The following is a 20,648-nucleotide window of genomic DNA, read 5'->3' on the forward strand; positions in this document are numbered from 1 at the left end:
CACACACATAGGTGCCCACTGGGAGGCGTGACATCTTTGATCTTTGGTGGGAGTTCAGAAGGTTGGTCATTATGACGAAGAAGGAAGGATAGTGAATGAGTCAGGCTGGGAGAGTCTTAGAACCATTCAGTCACGTTCAGTCATGTTGGGGTTGTCTGGTTGGCAGGAATCACCCTCCTGAAGTCCTCCAAGACCAACAGTGACAAATTTGAAAGGGACAGCATTGAAATCTTCACAGTGGAGACGCTGGATTTGGGAGACCTGTGGAAAGTTAGGATCGGCCATGACAATACAGGTCTGGTTTCCCTTCCTTCCATTCTCTGGTAAAACTAGAGAGCCCACAGACAGGTCAGTGTGGACCGTACAACTTTTAGAACAACACAGTATCTCAGTCTCACTTGCCCAGTGGAGCCCTGGCAGCACCGGTTCTGGGATTGTTGATCTTCATTGGGACCTGGACGTAGGTGACTTGGGAAACCTCTATCCAGATTCCAACCTCGGGAATCTTAGTGCGCAACTGGATTATAGAGCCCCTGAGAAAGCTTAGTGGGTCTCTAACCTGATGGTTCACTAGTCACCCAGAGTGGGAGGGGATACTAGAACATGACTTCTAGGTCCACCCCAGCATCTCTGACTTGGGGTTCTGTGCTTATCTTTTGAGTCCCTTGCTCATGCATAGTTGCTAGCCTAGGGATCCCCGTTGAGGAACCAATAAGCCAGCCAGTTCTTCCTGGAACCCAGGACTTCATGACAAAGCAGCCCGACAAAAGTTGTGTCCATATTTTTTTCATGGTACAGTAGGTCTCCGCTCTTCCCCAAACTTTCATTTCTTAGCTCGAGGAAGAAACTCTGTCCTAGAAGCAGGTGCTGTCGGGACTGTAGGATGCGGGTCTCTGCCTGACTTTCATTTCCTTCCCTAAGCTGAGTGCTGTCTCTGCTTTCCTCCATCACAAATAGAACCAGAAAGCTCTGAGCATCATCCACAGCTGAGGTCTCCAAGAATGCAAGCTTTCCTTAGCTCCTTGTTTAGAGCTTTGCCCACCCTGGATGCCTTTTTGCTTCCATTGCTTGGGCTTGCCTACCCTGTTACCTCCTCACGGTGCTCCTCCCAGACCAACAATGGCAAGCACCACTTTATGCTTGTTTCCCTGGCCCGGCCCGAGTGGGATGCAGTTTTAGCCATGTACACATCTCAGTAAGAGTCATCTGGGCAATGCTGTGAGCCAAAGGGTGCTATAGGACTGATGGACTCTGGATGACCACATCAAGAAAGGAAGGGTGCTGGGAGTTTCTGAGTTCACCCACAGGAAGCCATATTGTACATGTTCTTAGTGGGCTCTCTCTCTCCCCTCCCCCTTTTTCTCTCTCTCTCTCCCATCTCCAGGCAAGGCCCCAGGCTGGTTTGTAGACTGGGTAGAAGTGGATGCTCCCTCTCTTGGAAAGTGCATGACTTTTCCCTGTGGCCGCTGGCTGGCCAAGAATGAGGACGACGGGGCCATCGTCAGGGACCTCTTCCACGCTGAGCTTCAGACACGACTCTACACACCATGTAGGAACCCTCATGGAAAGGCCGGCCCTCCTGGGAGACCCTATAACCTGTCCCTCCCAGCTCCAGCTCTTCCTCCACAGTTGACTTGGGGCCAAACCCACCTCGGAGATTCTGTTCAATTTTTTTGTCCCTTCCTCAAATGTCCTGAGCTCTGGGGTTGAGGGAATGCTGTGGGCCTAGCCCAGGACCCAAAAACCAGATAATATTGGATTTATTCTAAACTAGGTCCCACAGTAGCTCATGACAAGACATCGTCTAGTTTCTCCAGGACTCCGTTTCCTCATCAAGGTCTCTGAGGAAGGATCTCCACTACCTTCTTTACTCCCAAGGGCCCAGCAAGGCTGAGCTTCTATTTCTCAACAAGCTCTAAGTAGGGTCTTTTTCAGTCCAGAGGGCCTGTGGTCATTTATGTGAACCACCTCTCCCTGTGGCTTGTGGGTAGGCATCAGTAATTCCCCCCAGTTAACCCCAGAACTAGTCTTTGTAGCGCTGAAGTCAGACAAGCATGGGCACGGGCTCCACCATAGGACCTTGGACTATTTCACCCCTCTGCATCTTGCTTTCTCCTCTGATAAAATGGGCACAGTAATACCTGCCCCATTGGAAGTGCGGGGATGGAAATGGCTGCTTAGGATACAATGTTGAATACCATAACAAGTTCTCGGTGGGTGGCTAGCACCATCACAGGCACGGATGCCACTGTCCCTTTTCAGGGAAGCTTTTTAAGTACACTGGAAGCAGACTCCTCATCTGGAGAAGGTTGGGATCTCCTAAGACCAGGTAGCTCCTAATATGGATGGCTTCCTTTAGGATCCAATAGCATAAGATATTGTATATTTGCTTGAGAACTCCCCTAGGGTTTCAATTTTTCCTTCCTTTTTTCCTTGCTTCCTTCTTTTCCCCCCTTCCCTCCCTCCCCTCCTCCCTCTCTCTTTTCCTTCTTTTTTTGGGTGCATATGTGATATATATTGTGACGTGGTGTATTTACTTGATAATATATGTGTGTGTACATGTATGTGGCTTGTGTTGAGGTCATTCATCAATGTTGTGTGTCTTCTTAATTGCTGTGCACCTCTTATTTTTCAAGATAGGGTCTCTCACTGAATCTGAAGCTCCCCAATTTGGCTGGGCTAGCTGGCCACTGAACTTCAGGGATCCAGCCTTCTCTGTCCTAGCTCCCCGTGCTGTTGTTATAGGCATGTGACCCAATGCCTAGCTTTTCATGTGGGTTCTGGGGTCTTCATGCTTGCTCGCATGACAGACATTTTACCAACTCAGCCCTCTTCCCAACCTGTATTCATATTCTCCTCTCTCTCTCTCTCTCTCTCTCTCTCTCTCTCTCTCTATATATATATATATATATATATATATATATATATACAGATATAGAGATAGAGATAGATAGAGATATAAATGGATAGATAGATATAGAGCTATAGATAGAGATATAGATTTCCCATATATAGAAACCCATAATGAGTATAGTCCTTCATATACATGTGAGACAAACCAACATGTCACTCTGTGTGGTACCTAGTAGTGTTTTCTGTTCAGAACACTGCCGACTACTCATTAACCTCATTTCATAACCTACTAATGAATCTCACCCTGTAGAAGACCCTGTTGCTTTAGCTTAATTGCGTCAAGCCGTAGAGTAAGGTGTGAATTAGATGCACCCCACAGAAAATCTAGAGAGGGGGTCAAGAATCCTTACTTATCTAAGATCCCACCAACAGCTCCTGGACTGCAGATCCTCAGCCCGCGTGGAAACATGCTGGTCATTTGTCATGGAGCAGTTGTACCGGGAAGGTGCTTATCAGTGGGGCTCATGTGCCAACTCTCCTTCAAAGGATAGATAGTCCTGTAGCTGCTGAATGACCTGATGAATCCTCTCCTCCGCCTGGCCAGTCCCCTGTAAGGGACATCTATAAAGCTGGGGAAGCTGAGTAAGAGGCCAGGTGTGACATGGATTGGTTCAGGGAGCTGGCACGTTAGGAGCAAATCAGGGGCTGAGAGCGATGGACAGGATGAGAAGAGAATGGCATGCCACTGCTGCAGCCTGGCTGCCCTGATTGGTGATTTGTCTCTGAAATCCGAAGCTCTAGATTACAGAACCCTGCTAAACTTTTTGCCGAGGATACTTTAATGGAAACTAAGGCTCCTAAGTAACTTGCCCAGGCCTCACTCATCAAGTTAGGTCCTGTATTTGAACTTGAACCTTTAAAATTACATAATCTGTATGTTCAGCCCGTCTGCTGTCGTAGATCAGGGCTTCTCCGTGGACACGAGGCTTGACATGCTCTCTGCGAAAGGCCACTGATGCTGTAAAGGACTTGACCTCACCTATGGTGTCTCCTGTTTCCTTCCTGCCACCCCTGGCTTTGCCCTCTGCTGTCCCTCCCAGTTGTCCCTTATGAGATCATCCTCTACACCAGTGATGTCTTTGCTGCTGGAACCGATTCCAACATCTTTATAGTCATCTACGGCTGTGATGCCGTGTGCACCCGGCAGAAGTTCCTGTGCACCAACAAGAGGGAGCAGAAGCTGTTCTTCGAGAGGAAGTCTGCCTCCCGCTTCATTGTGGAGGTACCTGGTTCTATGCACTGCCCCAGAAGGGCTAGGTCAAGAGTAGCCCTTCATCTAAATGGGCCATAGCTAATGGGGGATGAAGAGCTTGTCCAGCTTCTCTGAGCCTCCATATGTCCGGTCAGACAAGTGGATGATAAAGCTAGCTGGGCCTTCTAGGACAAATGTCAGGATTAAAAGTGATGACCAGGACCCGGGGAAACAGGAGGCGTACCAACAGGACATCTTCCTGTTTCTACCGTGTCTGTGGCATGGCTTCCAGGCAGGCGGCTGGGGTGCTGAGTGGCACAAACCTCTCACAGGGGACCACATGAGGCCGTCTGCTACTTGGCTTTTGGGCCACAGTCAGCTGGACACAGAACTGCTGTGGGCTTCACTGGTCCTGCCAGGTCTGGCCAAGGGGTTCTGTCATCTGATGCTACCAGGGATGTGGGTTTCAGCACATCATGCCTTTATGCAGAGCAGTTCATGATGCCTGCCCTGTCCTCTTTTGTGAGCTAGCTTAGGCAGGAGACACAACAGCAGAGCCCACACTGCCTGTAAGGAGCTTTAATATAGTTGGGGAGCCAAGTACTATGCTCTTGGCAGAAAATCTAGGGATTATTGCCACCACGGGTCCTGAGGGTCAGAGGTACTAGCATACGGGATTCAGCTATGTTCAGTCACTGGACCCCTGTAGCAGTCCTATACTCTTATGTCCCTGGTAAAGAAGGAGAAGATTGAGGCACAGCAAATTAATGGCTTTCCTCAAACTACACAGCTAGCATGCAGGAAACCAACCTAAGGGGACAGGCTCTGATGTGCATGCTCTTTTACTCTGTGGTAGGCTTCCAAGTGGATTGAGGTTGCTGTTGGTGTTCAGAAGGAAGAGCCCTGGAGGAGGTGGATTAGAGGAGGGTGTGGAAGTGGGCATTCTCAGGAGAAGGAGGAGAGGCATTCCTGGGAGGTGAACAGCATACCCCTGGGTGGAGAGCTTGAAGTCACAGGGGAGCATGAAGGGACTTAAGAAGAGAGCAGCAATGCAACCAGCCTGGGAGAGGAGCCAGGAACCTTGAAAGCCTCAGCGCTCTGAGTAACGGGGACCAGTGATAACATGTCCATATTGTCTGGTGGGAAACAAAGTGTTGAGCTTGTCCTGATCCTCAGCCAGCTGCTGCCCCAGAGATAAAGCTTTCTCCCCACCCTCTCTGGGAGGAGTCAGCTTTGGTGGGAGGTCTGTTGTAGAAAATTCAGACTTTACAAGGTAAAGTCTCGCCACGAAAGATGATGTGGCGGGCGCATCAGAGTGTGACGTCATCAGTGCCCAGGTCCTCAGCAGGACTTCTGCGGACTTTCATCAGTGAGGTCCCATTAGTAGGCAGCTATAAATTGCCAGCTCATTTGCTGTTGGTTTTTCTTTCTCAACTGCTTGGGTCTTAGGGGGATGTAGAGCTTGGAAACAAATGGAAAGGCTTTGTTCCTCGCCTGTCCTTCCTGCCTGCGGCTTCCGCCTCTCTACTCTCTTACTGCGGATCCTCAGTCCACATCTCCCCTTCCAGCCCTGACTCTGGAGTAGCCCTTAGCCAATGGCTGCTTCTCTCTGTGGTCCACCCTGAGGGTTGGCCGGTAGAAGAGCACTTGACAGGACGCCTGAGCTCCGTGGAAATGTCAGCGCCATTCTAAGCACTCAATATGGACCAAGTTTTTGAGTGTTCATGACAGTCCCAAGAGGGTGGCAGTGCAGCAATCCTATCTCACACATAAGCACCCAGAGCAAGAAAGGTTGTGACTTACTAAAATGACATTACATGGTGAATTTAGGGTCACAGCAGCTCCTGAGCCTTCTTGGATCATGCCTTCACCCCTTCCAAGGAAGAATGCCAAAGCCCTTTCTGATAGCCATGTCTTCTGAGCCCATCTAGGAGGCCACCACGCCTGGGCAGCAGTCCTCTGAAGGCCTCTTTACTGTCTATAGTGCCACAGCCAAGACAGTCCCCCGATGAAAGCAACTCAGTGCTTGCTGCAGAACTCAGGTTTCAGAAGTGCCATTGAAGCCACTAACCTCAAAGCCTATGGGACAGGGAAGAAAAAAGAAGCCCTGGGTAGAAGAAGATACACGGAACTCTTCATTTCCTAGTCACTTCAGGCAGCGAGTTTGTCAGTTGAGATGCTGGGGACCACACCCTTCCCTTGGACGTCTGCACTTCTCTGGTAGATAATGATAAGGTCTATTAAAAATCCCTGCAGCCACATCACTTGAAAGCCCCGATCTTTGTTTAGTGACTCTGAGTCCTCTGGGTTTGCAAGGCCTCGAAGGACCATTTGTGGCCATGGATTATGCTCTCTGATTCAGAGCAGGCGGCAGGTAGTGGGACATCTTGGAAGGTCAGCAAGGACATGACAGCTGTGGCATCCTTGTCAATCTATGGAGTAGCATGTTGCTTGGCCAGGCACTTAGAGCTAGAGATCAGGTGATAAAAAAATGCATGCTGGAGTCTTTGACCTACTTATGACATCAATGGGCTGTCCCAGCCATGACCCTGACTTTGGCTGACGAAGACACCATTTTCTGTAAGTTTGAATGAGCACAATTTGTCGGAGTAGAGAAAAGGAATTACTGAAAGGGAGGGGCTCTTAAGAGTGGTAAATTTGAACATGGTCTATCAAGATAGGAGCATGGGCTGTACTAGATCTCTTCTGAGACCCAACTCACTTCTCAGAGAATGTGCTACTATAACATCACGTCATGGAGGATGGGGAAGGTAACGGCTTCTGTGAGGAGTCAGACACGCCTGAAAGATCAGAGTGCCCAAATCAGGGTCCATTAAGTCAAGACTGAAGGAAGGAAGAATGGCATGTGCAGAGGAGGGTCTTGGCCTGGCTGCTCAGTAGAGACATATGGAGAGCAAATCGCCCACTTAAGTTCAGAGGGATCTGAAGATGGATGCCCCCAAGGAGGTGCAATATGATTGAAGCCCTTCTATTAACACGTAGTGCCTTTTTTTTCTTTATGAAGTTAGAAGATGTGGGTGAAATCATTGAAAAAATCCGGATTGGCCATGATAACACAGGCATAAACCCTGGGTGGCACTGTTCCCATGTGGACATCCGCAGGCTCCTTCCTGATAAAGATGTAAGTTTGAGATGTGTCTGTCTTACTTCATTTGCCTTTCCCAGAATGAGCTCATATCACAGCAGATTGGCTTGATGGTTGCTTCAGCCTCCAGGACATGTTAACTAGCTCAGATCCAAAGCAGATTCTTCCGGTGGTCAAAGAAAAGAGTTTAGGCAATCTAGTCTGGTCTGTGTCTCTGCCCGAGTCCCAAAGCCACAGGACTGATGAGTGACCAGCAATGTCCTTACTTCTATTCAGGGTCAACTCCAGAGGAAAATCAAACCTGAATAAATTGGAAAACACTAGAAAAAATGCAAACTTCCACAGCTAAAAGACAGTGCAGTTCTGGGGACAAGATGGATTTAAAAGCACAGAGCCCTCGCCACCCACAAACCCCAAGTGTCAGGGACAGGGCTCAGATATTTATTTTTAAGTGATCTAAGAAGTATAACCTTCAAAAGCTAACTCACCCTGCTGCGGCTGTGCAAGTCTGTAAGGCTATGTCTCTGAATTGGGGCAGGAAGGGTCCCTGTGTTTTCATACAGGGAGGCAACGTCTTCTTCGTCTCTGGTTCTGATGAGCCTGAACATGCTGGCAAATCCCTCGAGCTGGTGGCTCTCACCTTACAGACTACAGGCTCATCTTCCTCCTTCCTCCTCATCCCAGGGTACAGAGACCTTGACTTTCCCATGTGACCGATGGCTTGCCACCTCTGAGGACGACAAGAAGACCATCCGAGAACTGGTCCCTTACGACATCTTCACTGAGAAGTACATGAAAGATGGGTCCTTACGACAAGTCTACAAGGAAGTGGAGGAGCCTCTGGACAGTAAGTGCACACTGGATAGGTGGCCTTTGTCACACAGCTCCAGGACCACATCCCTTGTCACAGAGCACCAGCCCCTGCCAGGTTGAGCATCCTCACGCTCGAGGATGGTCTATGTTATCCCTGGGAAACTGAGGCTCATAGAGGCTATGTAACTTGCCAAGTTCACACAGCTGGTAGATGGTAGGCTAGTCCCCAGAGTCTTGCCTGCTTCGCTGCAAGCTTTGTGCTCAGATCCCTTCCTACTTCTACAGCATGGTACATGCCAACAGATCACCCCTGCTCCTGGCTTTCTGTATGCTTAGTTTATGTGGCTAGCAGTTGGTGTAGTGTAATCCCATTTACTCTTACAGGACAGTCTAGGGCTGGAGTGTGGCTCAGTGGGAGAGTATTTGTCTAACGTAGGAACCTCTGTTTTGAAGCCCTGTACTGTAAAAGATTTATTTTTAAGACAGAAAAACAAGGTAGAAATATCCCGGCAAGGCATGTTTCTGGGGGTTAGGTCAGCTTCTGGATCTGTCTAAGGTCATGGGATTTTGTTTCCTGGGTGAACTTGTCACGATCATTCACGGCTGTTATTTCTAGGCAGTATTTGAATCATCCTGACCACCCACTTCTTGCGTTTCTTCCTGCCTTTGGTCTCAGTGACATCACCATATTCCGGTTATCTTCCTGTCTCCCGAAATAGTCTGCTTAGTTCTAGGTCCTTTCTTGTGCCCACTGGCATTCAAGGTTCACTCCTCGGCCTTCTCTCCTCACTGCACTGTTGCACAGGCGTGTGCATGCACACACGTGTGTCCTTCCTTTACCGCATGGTAGCTCTGTCCGTGCCACTCCCTATGCTGCTCAGCTCTGAGTAAACCTTAACTATTCGATAACCAGCGTCATTTGTAAAAGTCTCTACCACTGATGATACACACATGGCACCCACCGTCCTCTCCAACTGGGAGGTCTACACAGACTAGAGAAGCTCTGGGAACTTGGAAAAACAATCCAAATTTATGGTATTATAGCTTTGGAAAAACTGGAGTAAAACCCAGGATTCCAGGGAAACCTAAGATTCTCATAGGAAGCTGGTGGAGGCGGGGCACAGATCTTCCTGCTGCTGAGAGTCCAAAGACAAGAGGCAAATATATTTCTGTCTTGTATAAAACAGCGAGAGCCCCTGCTTTCCTTTAATCTGAGCCATCTTGCCCAAGGGTGGATCTCTCTCCATCCACACCCCTTTCTCTGAATATCATTGGCTGTTCGGTTTGGGAGATGTGTCTCTTTTCTGCTTGGACCCCCAGATGGACACCCTGGGCTGCCGTTCCCAGCAACACTCTTGAGATGTTCTCTAAAAACCTACTTCACAGAACCCACTCTGAGGTTTCTAAGGAAACACCTCTTCCCTGACAAGCTGTGTGGCCTGGGTGGGACGAGAGGGAGGAGGATCCAGAAATAGCTGGATCCCGCATACCCATATTGCTCAGCATCGGAGGCTGAATTGGTTTCCTTAATTCCCAAAGGACCAGAGGAAGCAGCAGGAGGTGGATTGGGGTTGTTAGAAGACCATCCAGTCACAGCCCCAAGGACACAGCATCCCAGTCCAGGACAAGGGCTCCTAAAAAAGGCATCCTAACAGGTCCACCCACCAGTGATAATTTCAGATGTGGAGCAGGCTTGAATGTAGTCAGAATGAAGGGGGGTGGCGGGGAGAGGACAGTCATCAACTGTTGCGTCTAAGCTGTGACAAGATTCCTAATGTTGTCTCAAGTTGGTGTTGGCCCGACAGACTTGGGTAATGCTGTCTCTTTTAAGCAACACAGAGACGATTTCATCATCAACTGTGGAGGCCCACGGCATGCTTGCTGGTTCTGCACCAAACTGAGCAGGGTGGAGCCTGAGCGAATGGTCCCGGACTTTTGTCTGTATCAAGGGACACAGCTCTGTCCATCAAGTCTCATAAAGAAACAAGGGACTTTAGAGAATGAGAGGCTATGAAGAGGTGGGGGGAGGGGAGGGAGAGTTGGAAGAAGGAGATGGGTACCAGAGGGATCAAGTACCACTCAGACCCATGAGTTTGTGATGCCAGGGTCTAGTCTCAGTGGAAGTAGACCCTGGTGACAGGAGTTGGAAATTTGAAGCACGGGGACCTGGGTTCAAGATAAAGATCCAGGAGGTCAAGGAAGACAAACGTAGGCTGTGCAAAATGAGAGAAGAGGGTTGAAGGTGGAACTAAAGAATTTAGTGCCTACAGGCTGAGTGGAAGATGAGGGACCCAAGAAAGCCAGAAGGCAGCACTGATGCTGTGGAATCCAGAGGAGAAGAAGGGCACACAGGGAACCATGGGGGGATGTGAACATGTCTGTAACTGTGGCTGCAAGCTGCCCACAGCACACAGATTTGCCTCATTGAGTTAGAGGTGGCTGTGGGCCCACTTGCAGGCGTTGGAAGAAAGCCCATCTCAGTCACTGTAGGAAAGACAACCATTCTCTAAGGTCTTGTAAGTTCCTGGGGTTCACAGGAATGGCCCTCAGACCAGGGTAGGTCTCGCACTGCCCTGGTTCTCCTGCCACGTACTGCCATTGAGCTCTAGGTCTGTGTCAACACTCAGCGTCATTTCTCTGGGTGACCGAAAACAGGGCTTCAGGAACCCCCCATCCTCCCAGTTTCCAGCCACTGCTCTAAAAGCTTCCTCCCCATGCTGTTCTCTTAGGGACAGTCCAGCCAAGTCCTGTGATCCTTGGCCTGAAATTCCAAATTCCCCAGGGCAGAAGGCTACAGAGGGGAGAACGAGGCTTTCCGAGCATCTGTAGGAACATATACAGGACTTGCTTGCCCCCAGGTCTAGACGCAAGGGATACAGCGGTCTCATTGTAATAGACACCTACTAGCTACCCTTGCTGAGCCACACAGGAGAGCAAAACCAAGACACCATACTCATTTCCATCCTCCTCAGGATCTTTGTGTACTTGTCACCCTGATCCTGAGCCCTCCCCCAGGCGCCATGGGGATGAAGGACAAGGCACCAGTCACCGTGGCTTTGGAGGAAACAGTTTGCCTGGGGTACTAGGGCAAGGTGAAGAGTACTACCAATGAGCTGAAGAATAAGTCAAAATAAGTAAGGAGGCACACACACACACACACACACACACACACACACACACACACACACATTCCTGTGTATCAACACTAACTAGTTAGATAAGAAGAAGTATCACAGCATAAAGACTCAGTGGTCATAGTGATGGCATACTTAAGACAGTCTTCTTGGATGCTGTGGGTGAAGGGACTGGGGGCCACTCCAAAAACTCTTATCTTCTGGTTCTCTGAGAGCCTCCTGAATGCAAAGACCCCATACACTGTGCTGCTGACACTGCCTAGCCAAGCAGCGAAAGGAAGATGCTGCTGCTTTGGATCAGACCTTTATCTACTGGCAAACTCTGCTGGCTAGAGCTAACCTGCTGTCACCCTTCTCGTCCCTCTGTCTGTCTGCCTGCCCAACTTGATGGGCAGTTGTGTTGTACTCGGTACAGATCTTCACAGGGAACGTTCCTGGGGCAGGGACCGATGCCAGGGTCTACATCACCATCTACGGAGATCTCGGGGACACTGGAGAACGGTACCTTGGCAAATCAGAAAACCGCACCAACAAGTTCGAGAGAGGAACGGTAGGAGAGACGCACTGGATTCATGCCACCTGTCTCTTCTCTAGGTCTAGTCATCTGAATGCCAGGTCTTCTGGTCCTGAGAATGTCCTGGCACTCGAGGTGGGGGGTACCATGCATCCTCCTTTGGGCTTTTGACATTGCTTTTCCTCTGTAAGAACAGAGTGTTCCCCTTCCGCAGCCAGTGCACCTCTCTGGGTCCTACATGGGGTGGGGTGGAGTGGAAGGCGGGCCTGATCTCTATTGCCCTCTCTGTGGGGACAGCCTCTTCAGAAAGTCAGCTCACTGTGGGCAGTTCATGCATGTGGAGGTGCGGGCTGCAGGGTGGCAGGGGCTGGCCTGAAACCTGATGAGGGGCCTGGAAACCTGGCTCTGCCTTCTGCTCCCTGTCTGTTTTACCTCTGCTGAACTTAGTTTCCCTGTCTCAATGATGAGGAATCAAATATAAATTGGCTAAAGTGTGTTGTACAGGGCTGAGGCCCTCGGGAATAACGCAAAGAACACTGGGGAGCAGAAGGGCTCCTCCCTGTCACCTAGGTAGACTCACCTTGACCTGGCCTGTCTAGTTAGGGCCAAGCATACTAAGATTCTGGGACGATAAAAAGGCAGGAGAGTCATGTGGCCGTTCAGTATCTGTGGCATTTCTAGCTCTGATGCACTGTGATGGACCAGAAGGACAAAATCCATCCAATTGTCCCTTCTATGCCCATCAGCTTCCCTCTCCTGTCCCTTCTGCATGCCGTGCCACACCCTTCACTGGGCCCCCAGTTCCTCTCTGTCATCTCCATGTGCCTTAGTCTGCCCCAAACCCCACTAGAGGCCAGGGGATCTCTGAGGAGAACAGACATGGAACCAGTCTGGCTGCAGTCTTGCCCATGGCCATGCCTGGCAGACAGCCCCTGCATGGCTGAGAACCTGACTCTCAGCGAGCCAGACCCCTTTGGACTGAAACACCTGCTACTGCTGAGGAGGGGGTTAGCCCTGAGACGAGCAGCAGGTGTCCTGTAAATGGACCCCATGTGCCAGGCTTATAGAAGAAGCCCGGGTCTGGCTGCTGGGTCCTCAGAGGGCATGTCCCCGCCCTCTTGTTAGTCACCTGGATAAAACTGTCAGCCTTTAACTTCAATTTCTTGCTTCTGGCTTGTGAATAATAACATGATCCTCAATTAGACATCTGTACTGAGAAAGAGGAAATGTACATCATCTTCTACCGGGGAAGATAAACACACACACACACACACACACACACACAGAGAGAGAGAGAGAGAGAGAGAGAGAGAGAGAGAGAGAGAGAGCACAACACAAGAGACATAATGGTACTTAGGAGAGGGCCTATCTTGCTCATTCCATTTTAGGAAAATAGAAAGCCAATGAGGTCAAAGTGAATTCCTGTGGTGTTCCTGGCTCTATACCAGGGACACATTTCACATTTGATCCAGTACCCAGACAATGGGCTCAGATCACCTGGACTTGGACATTGATTCTAACACTAATTGGTTATGTAATCTTGGACAAGTTACTTAGCATCTCTTTGTCTCATAAAATAGTTTCGAGTGACTGTGAAAGCCAGCTGAATTAAACCATGAGATACCATGTTGGGCAGTGTTGGGCCACAGTGCCACAGTGTGGGGCCTTGTTAAGGCTTAGGGGAGCTCCCTGCCCCCCACTTGCCGTGGATGCCTGCTGTTAATGTCTGGTAAATGCATGGGTATAATAGCAGTGTGTTTCATGTGGCTGATAGATAGACTTTTGTTCATGCCAGAATCTAGGAAAGAATAGGTGCTCGACAAATACATACAGAGAATAAATGGATGAAAATATAAATGAAAAGTGATGTAATCTATTCTCTAAGTTCAGATTCAGCTCCCCACCCCACCCCACCCCACTCCCACCCTGCTATAAACAGTCTGCCCCATCGCATTCGCTGTTTTTTTTTTGGCTTTGCTGTTTGGAGTTTTGGACTTTTGTTTCGCTGGGGTCCTTTTGAGACAGGGTCTCACTCTATCGCCCAGTTTGACTCAGAACTCACTGTTTGACCCAAGCCGACCTGGTCATCGTGAGAGTTCTCTTGCCTCCACTTCCCTAGTGCTGTACTCCAGATATGGGCCACCATGCCCAGTTCTGGTCTTGTCACCCCACAGGAAGAGCTGAAGCTGCATCTGGCCCGGTTCCTAGCCACGCAATCCTCAGTTCATTGCTGAGCATTTGAAAGTTTCCATTTCTTTAGCCACTCGTTCTTGGAGCCAGGAGTCATTCTTGATGCCATCTTCTTCTCAGCACCCTCCCCCTGCCCACATTCAACCCGTTGCCTGATCTGAGATTCTCCCCATAAGCACCCCCAGATCAGCTAAGGCAGCTCCATAGCCAGCAGCCCTTCCTCATCTGTCTCTGCCTTGAATCGAACCTGGTCTCCCCAGCAGTTGCCACCAGCTTGCCAGTCAGCCATTCAATGGCAGAGCACTCACCACCTGCTAGTGGAGCACTCACCACCTGTTAGTGGAGCACTCACCACCTGCTAGCAGAGCACTCACCACATGCTAGCGGAGCACTCACTACCTGCTAGCGGAGCACTCGTCACCTGCTAGTGGAGCACTCACTACCTGCTAGCAGAGCTCTTACCACCTATTAGTAGAGCAATCACTACCCGTGATCCCCCAGGGACACACAGACCATGGATATCACCAAATCTGCCATGGTTACCTGCAACTTTCAGGACCTGCCCTGCACAGTCTGCCCGGCAAGTCCCCAGCAGGCCACTTGAGCCCATTCTGAAGGGCAGCTACACTTTCTCCTCTGTGCCTTTCCATGTGTTTTCTCTGTATTCGGGCCCATGTGTCACAGAAGCCCCATGTGGTGCTGCTGTGAGTGTGGCTTCTCCTTTGCCTACAAGGCATAGTACTGGCTAAATGCTTCTCATCTTGCTCTTGGCATTTCAGTGGGATGCAGTGGAACTCTTTCTACACCAGGGTATTCAACTGGAGTTGGAGCTGGCTCTTCTTTGTAACCACACACATATCCCCATGGAGAATGTTGTCCCACAGTTGCTCCGCTGTCCCCAAAGGGGTGAGGCCCCAGATGGCTTCTGATTTCCCACTGTAAGCGTTGTCCAGCTGCACACACTCTGTGCACATGTCAAGATCTTCCTTCCACACAGAGGCAGCTGAGTGGAGGGTGTGCTCAGTTTGACTCCAGTGAGCTCAATGGTTGTAGTTTCTGGCCTGCAGACATGGGCCAACATCCCTCATCTGCGTTGGCCAGAGCTTTCAAACATTTACACAGTTTGTGAGACACTTCCTTCCAAACACCGACAGGCTCATCCCAAGAAAGATCTGGGCAAAGGCAGTTTTCCCCAAGGAGGGGCATACGGGAGTGGACTATATAACGGGGCAGTGAGGAAGTGAACCTTGAACTTGGACTTTAATTTGGTTGTAGAGGGGATCCCCATCTGGAAATGCCTACTCAACTGGTAATTTTGGAGGATGGGGTTGGAGGGGTTAAAGTGAGGTATCCCCACCAAGTCCCCATGTTTGGACTTTCCAGGCCGACACCTTCATCATCGAGGCTGCTGATCTGGGTGTCATCTACAAGATCAAGCTCCGCCACGACAACACCAAATGGTGTGCTGACTGGTATGTGGAGAAGGTGGAGATCTGGAATGACACCAATGAGGATGAGTTTCTATTCCTGTGTGGACGCTGGCTCTCCCTGAAGAAAGAGGATGGGCGGCTAGAGAGGCTCTTTTATGAGAAGGTACCCCAAGGGGTCTTGGGACCCCCATGCAACCACAGCCTCTCGTCGTTTTTCTGCCCAGGAAAGATCTTTGGTGCAGAAGGTGCCAGTGCTGCAATGAGACCAGGCTGTGCTTTTCCTTGCAGGAGTACACTGGCGACCGCAGCAGCAACTGCAGCAGCCCTGCTGATTTCTGGGAGATCGCCCTGAGTTCCAAGATGGCAGATGTGGACATTGCCACGGTGACAGGACCCATGGCTGACTATGTTCAGGATGGCCCTGGTAAGCCGAGCAGGGAGCTCTTCGGAAAATGAGCAGGCACAGGGAAACAGCTTCAAACCGTTCTCAGACAGGCTGTCACTGAGGCCCCATGTCACTGATGGAGTGGGTCTTGAGCTTTGCGCTTCACCGTGTTTGCATGCACAGAGCCCTGTGCGGTGAGCAGGCAGAGAGAAGCCCTCCAAACGGAGCAATGGGTAGAGTTTTGATGATGGTCTCCTTCATCCACCAGAAGGGTATCATCCTAAACTCTGCCCTCACCCAGACTCTCAGAACATGATTTCTGGCCAGGTGACCTGGGACAAACCAACAGAAAGTAGGACCACAAGCCAGGCGGTGGTGGCGCACACCTTTAATCCCAGGCAGAGGCAGGCGGATCTCTGTGAGTTCGAGGCCAGCCTGGTCTAGAAGAGCTAGTTCCAGGACAGGAACCAAAAAAAGCTATGGAGAAATCCTGTCTCAAAAAATAAAATAAAAAAAAAAAAGAAAGACCACAGTGGAAATCTGATACCCAAACTGTGATGTCGTATGTACCCGTGTCCAGGAAAGAGGCTCCAAGCTGTTCATTCGGCTCATGGCCTATGTTTGCTTCCTCCATGAAGGAGTATCCTAACTCTTTGAGAAACTCATTTCACCAATCATATTTTCGAGATAAGGCTGGGCTGTGTTTGTTTCTCAAACATTAAAAAACCTGCCTTCTTAATTTAAGTGTGTGACCAACATGATGCCTGCCTCCAGGAAAACATGGTGTAGGTCTGGGAGGCCAGCAGAAACTGACACACTCTTATCTACACCCCGCCTTCCCATTGTGTGAAAAATGACAGTCTCCACAAAGCAGCCATCCTGTGATCCCCTGTGGGGGTGCCAGGGGAGCTAACAGAGCACTCACTAGTGACTCCAGCCAGGAGAGGCTAGTCCGGACAGCTTTCAGAGAGACACACAACCTAAGCCTACTGCAGCAGGGCCATGTCCCCTGTCAGCTGGGATGACAGGCTAGGAGAAGGGTTCTTGGCTTGTTGATTCCTGACTGCAAATGACAGGGACCTGGAGACAGTGACCTAAACAACTTCGGCACTTTCCTAGTGTGTAAAAGTTCAAAGCCAAAGCCATCTAAAGCTAATTCAACAGCTCTGGGATGCCCAGGGAGCTAGCTTCCTACAGCCCTCACTCTGAAACCTCCTAAAAGGCTCCTACCCTAAAGGCCACCCAGGTAACCTTCCACAACGAGAGCCGAAGTGCCAGCCATCATATCCACATCCTAAGCAGAATGGATAGAAGGGTATTCCTTCCAGGAGAGCCAGGCCTTTAAAACAGTTACCCCAGAATCCCATGTAGCAATCACTGACTTACCTATTAGAACCATCCTGAGTGGAAGGAAAATGGATTTTGATTGCCTAGAATCTACATGATCTAAATGAGTTTGCTGACCACACTAACATGGTTTAGTTTGGAAACAGATGTCTCTAGGACTTCCCTCAACTGTGTTACAGGTATAATACACTTTTGCTTGTGTTCCCCGATTTACACTCTCTGTGAGACCTTCCTCCTCAACAGTGGTTGATGTTTCAGGCATATAACCCCCAGACCTGGTGGGAAGTTGCCCTATACTTGCTTGCCTGGTAGGGAGAGATTCAAGTAAGATAATTGGCCAATAAGGCTTTCAGAAGCTTGACACTCCAGCAGACACAAGGACAATCTTTTGGGTCTTCCCATCGGGCATTACTGACTGTCTGATGCCCGCAGAGCAGACACACACCGCCATGAACTTGCAGCCTATCTGGAAGACTTTGTGGCAGTTGGTCTCTGAGCAAGGAAGGAAGGAGATGGCCTTCCCAAAGTCATTTCAAGTTCCTAAGCCCATAGGCTAGCACGTCTGCCCACGGGGCCTGTTGTGAAGTTAGCTCCACCATCTCTTGCAGTGATTCCCTACTATGTGTCAGTGACCACTGGGAAGCATAAGGATGCAGCCACTGATAGCCGAGCGTTCATCTTGCTCATTGGGGAAGATGATGAACGCAGCAACCGCATCTGGCTGGATTATCCCCAGGGGAAGCGAGGCTTCAGCTGTGGCTCCGTGGAAGAGTTCTATGTCGGCGGCTTGGATGTGGGCACCATCAAGAAAATAGAGGTGCTGATCCTGGGTCCCCACGATGGTCACTGCCCCCGGGGAGTGAAAGAAACTGGTCAGTGTGTAGGGGTGGGGAGCTGAGAGCAGAGAGAACAGAACGGCGACCTGGAGCCCCTTAGAGGCAGATCTCCAGCTTCCAACATCAGTTGGGGGGCTGGTGACCTCAAGTTCCCCCATTTTCTGCCCCTTCAGTAAAGATATCCTGTGTTCTCATTTTCTCATTGCTATTACCAACTTGTTGGTAACTGAAAACATTCAGGTCCACGCACTGTCCTGGATCTGGAGTCTAACAGGGACTTCTTGAGGCCTCCTGAGATGAAAGCAAAGTGTAACCAGGCCTATGATATTTTCTTGAGCTTTCTTCCTTTTTCCAAACCAACTAGCTATTGGCCAGATCCATTCTCTTGCTGTTGTAGGAGTGAGGCCTTCCATTTCTGTCAGCCCCTGCCTTGAGGTGCTGACCCAAACCAGTCAGTGTTCTTGAGCTAGGCCAGTAGGAGACAAGCTCCCTCGCTCCAAACATCTCCAAATTCTTCCATCCGTAGGTAGCATCCGCATTTTCTCTTAAAGACCTCACCTTATGAGGTCAGGCCACCCAGGGTCATGTTTTGATTAGCCCATAGACCTGTTCAGTTTCCTCTCCTCGAAGGAAGGTTCTCTGGCCATGAGTGTCCAGCATATCAGGAGGAAACACTGAGGCAGGCACACAAGGCAGGCAGAGGACACTGAGCAGGGAAGACTTCTTTCTCAGCTCTGCCCAGATCCTCACGGGGACGGTGTACCTCACAGCTGGGCCATGACGGAGCCTCCCCTGAGAGCTGCTGGCTGGTAGAGGAGCTGTGCTTGGCGGTGCCCACCCAGGGTACCAAATACATACTACGCTGCAACTGTTGGCTTGCCAAGGACCGAGGCGATGGTGTCACCTCCCGTGTCTTTGACCTCCTGGATGCCATGGTGGTGAACATTGGGGTGAAGGTATGTGTGTGCGTGTGTGTGTATGTGCATGAGTGTGCGTGCGTGTGTGTGCGCGCGCGTGTGTGTGTGTGTGTGTGTGTGTGTGTGTGTGTGTGCCCGGCGAGCAGGAGACACAGGAGAGATGAAAATGAGGGGTATAGGGGAGTTGTCTCTGGGGTACTGACAGAAGCTGCAGCCTGGAAAGACAGTTGGACTCACTTATCTCAAACCAGGAGATTGCTCTCCTTTGCTCTGCTGCTATGTGACATCAGGGAAGTGTCCTGGTTTCTCTGGGCCTTGCTCTTCTCCTCTGCCACATGAAAATAACATTTTCTTTCACTGCCTGCCCCATGCTCAGTCCTGGCCAAAACCAATGAGATCACTGACTGTCCCTGAGGAGCTTTGGATAGTACCAGCTCTGCCCAGATGTGCCTTGTCATTGGTGGCCGCACCCACAGCATAGCAGCAAGGGCAAAAAACACCAGAGACTGGGGGCCTCCAGATCTCACGGTATAGCAATGCTGGTCACGTGAGACCCCTTGTAGCTTGAACAGCCAAGAAGACAGGAGTTTTACTTTCTGTCTAATGGGTGGGTTGGGACAACGTTGCGTAACCTGGCAGGTGGTCAGGGTCTGGCAGGAGGGAGGCAGATAACCCAAAGACACACATCTAGTTGGTGATCCAGAGGACCCTGTGTTTCTCTTTCTTCCATATGAGCTGCAGACCTACCAGTCACCCAGCTCTGTTCAGTCAGGTTACCTGTCAAGGTTGTGGTCAAGAGGCCTGCCTGTCCTGTGATGGGAACAGCAAGAGGGGCTGTACTCTGCACCCCAACATCCTCCACAGGAAATCCCTAGCAGGGGAGCAGGGGAGCAGGGGAGCAGGGGAGCAGGGGAGCAGGGGAGCAGGGGAGCAGGGGAGCAGGGGAGGGGCACCTTCTACAGCACAGACATCTCCCTCTGTGGCCAGATGGATGGTGTGGGTGAGCCTGCTGCTCATCCCGGGCTTCTGCCCTGACCCACTTCCCAGCCTCTGTGTGCTCTGAGGCACGCTCCATCTCACACCACGTCCTGTGCAGTCACAGCTCCTCCCAGTTCAGTCTGAGACACTGCAGATCTGCATCCCGCTATTCACAGCGCAAAGAAGGCAGGCTAGCCACTTACCCAAACGGCAGGGCCCTCTGGACCGGCCTCTCTCCAGGATACCAGCCAGAGTGACAGGAGCCCTGCTTCCGTCTCCCCTTTGGAAATACTCCAATTATACAAAGAGCCGCATGTCTGTGCATGGAGGGAATGAGGAACACAGGGAACACAGGGGCTGGCAGGGCATGGCCTTGGAAGCTGGTCCAAGCCATCAGCACCCTCACTTTGACTTCCTATGTTTCTTGGCTCTATGGATAAGAGCAAGAAAGGACGAGGTTTCTGCCTGCTCCCAGTAATTCCGCAAGTCCTGCCTGTCCATGCCCCACAATAGTACCCTGTGCACAACACAGCACAGTCCACAGTCCAAGTTTCCCAATCAGCATGGGTATTAGGCTCGAGTAAGACAGAATGTGGCAGGCTTGCCATCTCTCCACCTCTCCCAGACTCGCAGAACTACTTGTTGGTCTGTGGGTGCCTGTTACGAAGGATGAGAAAGCCCAGAACAACAGGATCCAGCACACAGGTACACCTCCACCCAAGGCTTCCTCCCAAAAAGAACCACCAAAGTGCCTCAATTCAGACACCCAGAAAGCCCAAGTTCAGCCCTCTCTCCAGGGCCTGCTAATAAAGGGAACCTGGCCTCTGAGGAGCAAAATCCCAACTCTCAAAGCTCCCCCATGGTGTTCCTTGCTCACAGACATCAGGGGCAAG

General features: G+C 50.5%; 1 protein-coding gene across 2 annotated transcripts in view; it reads left to right on the plus strand.

Moving 5' to 3' along the window:
• Loxhd1 (lipoxygenase homology domains 1) overlaps positions 1 to 20,648 on the plus strand; it is a 137,723-nt gene that overhangs the window by 78,680 nt on the left and 38,395 nt on the right. Inside the window, exons 22-31 of one of the 2 annotated variants that reach the window (XM_005356290.2) lie at positions 167 to 295; positions 1,385 to 1,549; positions 3,954 to 4,135; positions 7,131 to 7,247; positions 7,896 to 8,058; positions 11,554 to 11,708; positions 15,246 to 15,455; positions 15,581 to 15,716; positions 17,633 to 17,841; positions 18,631 to 18,816. In XM_005356290.2, the coding sequence (XP_005356347.1) occupies positions 167 to 295; positions 1,385 to 1,549; positions 3,954 to 4,135; positions 7,131 to 7,247; positions 7,896 to 8,058; positions 11,554 to 11,708; positions 15,246 to 15,455; positions 15,581 to 15,716; positions 17,633 to 17,841; positions 18,631 to 18,816 (1,652 nt within the window). The remainder of the gene's footprint in view (positions 1 to 166; positions 296 to 1,384; positions 1,550 to 3,953; positions 4,136 to 7,130; positions 7,248 to 7,895; positions 8,059 to 11,553; positions 11,709 to 15,245; positions 15,456 to 15,580; positions 15,717 to 17,632; positions 17,842 to 18,630; positions 18,817 to 20,648) is intronic. The other variant, XM_005356289.2, reaches the window with a different exon arrangement.

Source organism: Microtus ochrogaster, chromosome 18 (assembly GCF_000317375.1).
Source record: "Microtus ochrogaster isolate Prairie Vole_2 chromosome 18, MicOch1.0, whole genome shotgun sequence".
Classification (NCBI taxonomy): Eukaryota; Metazoa; Chordata; class Mammalia; order Rodentia; family Cricetidae; genus Microtus; species Microtus ochrogaster.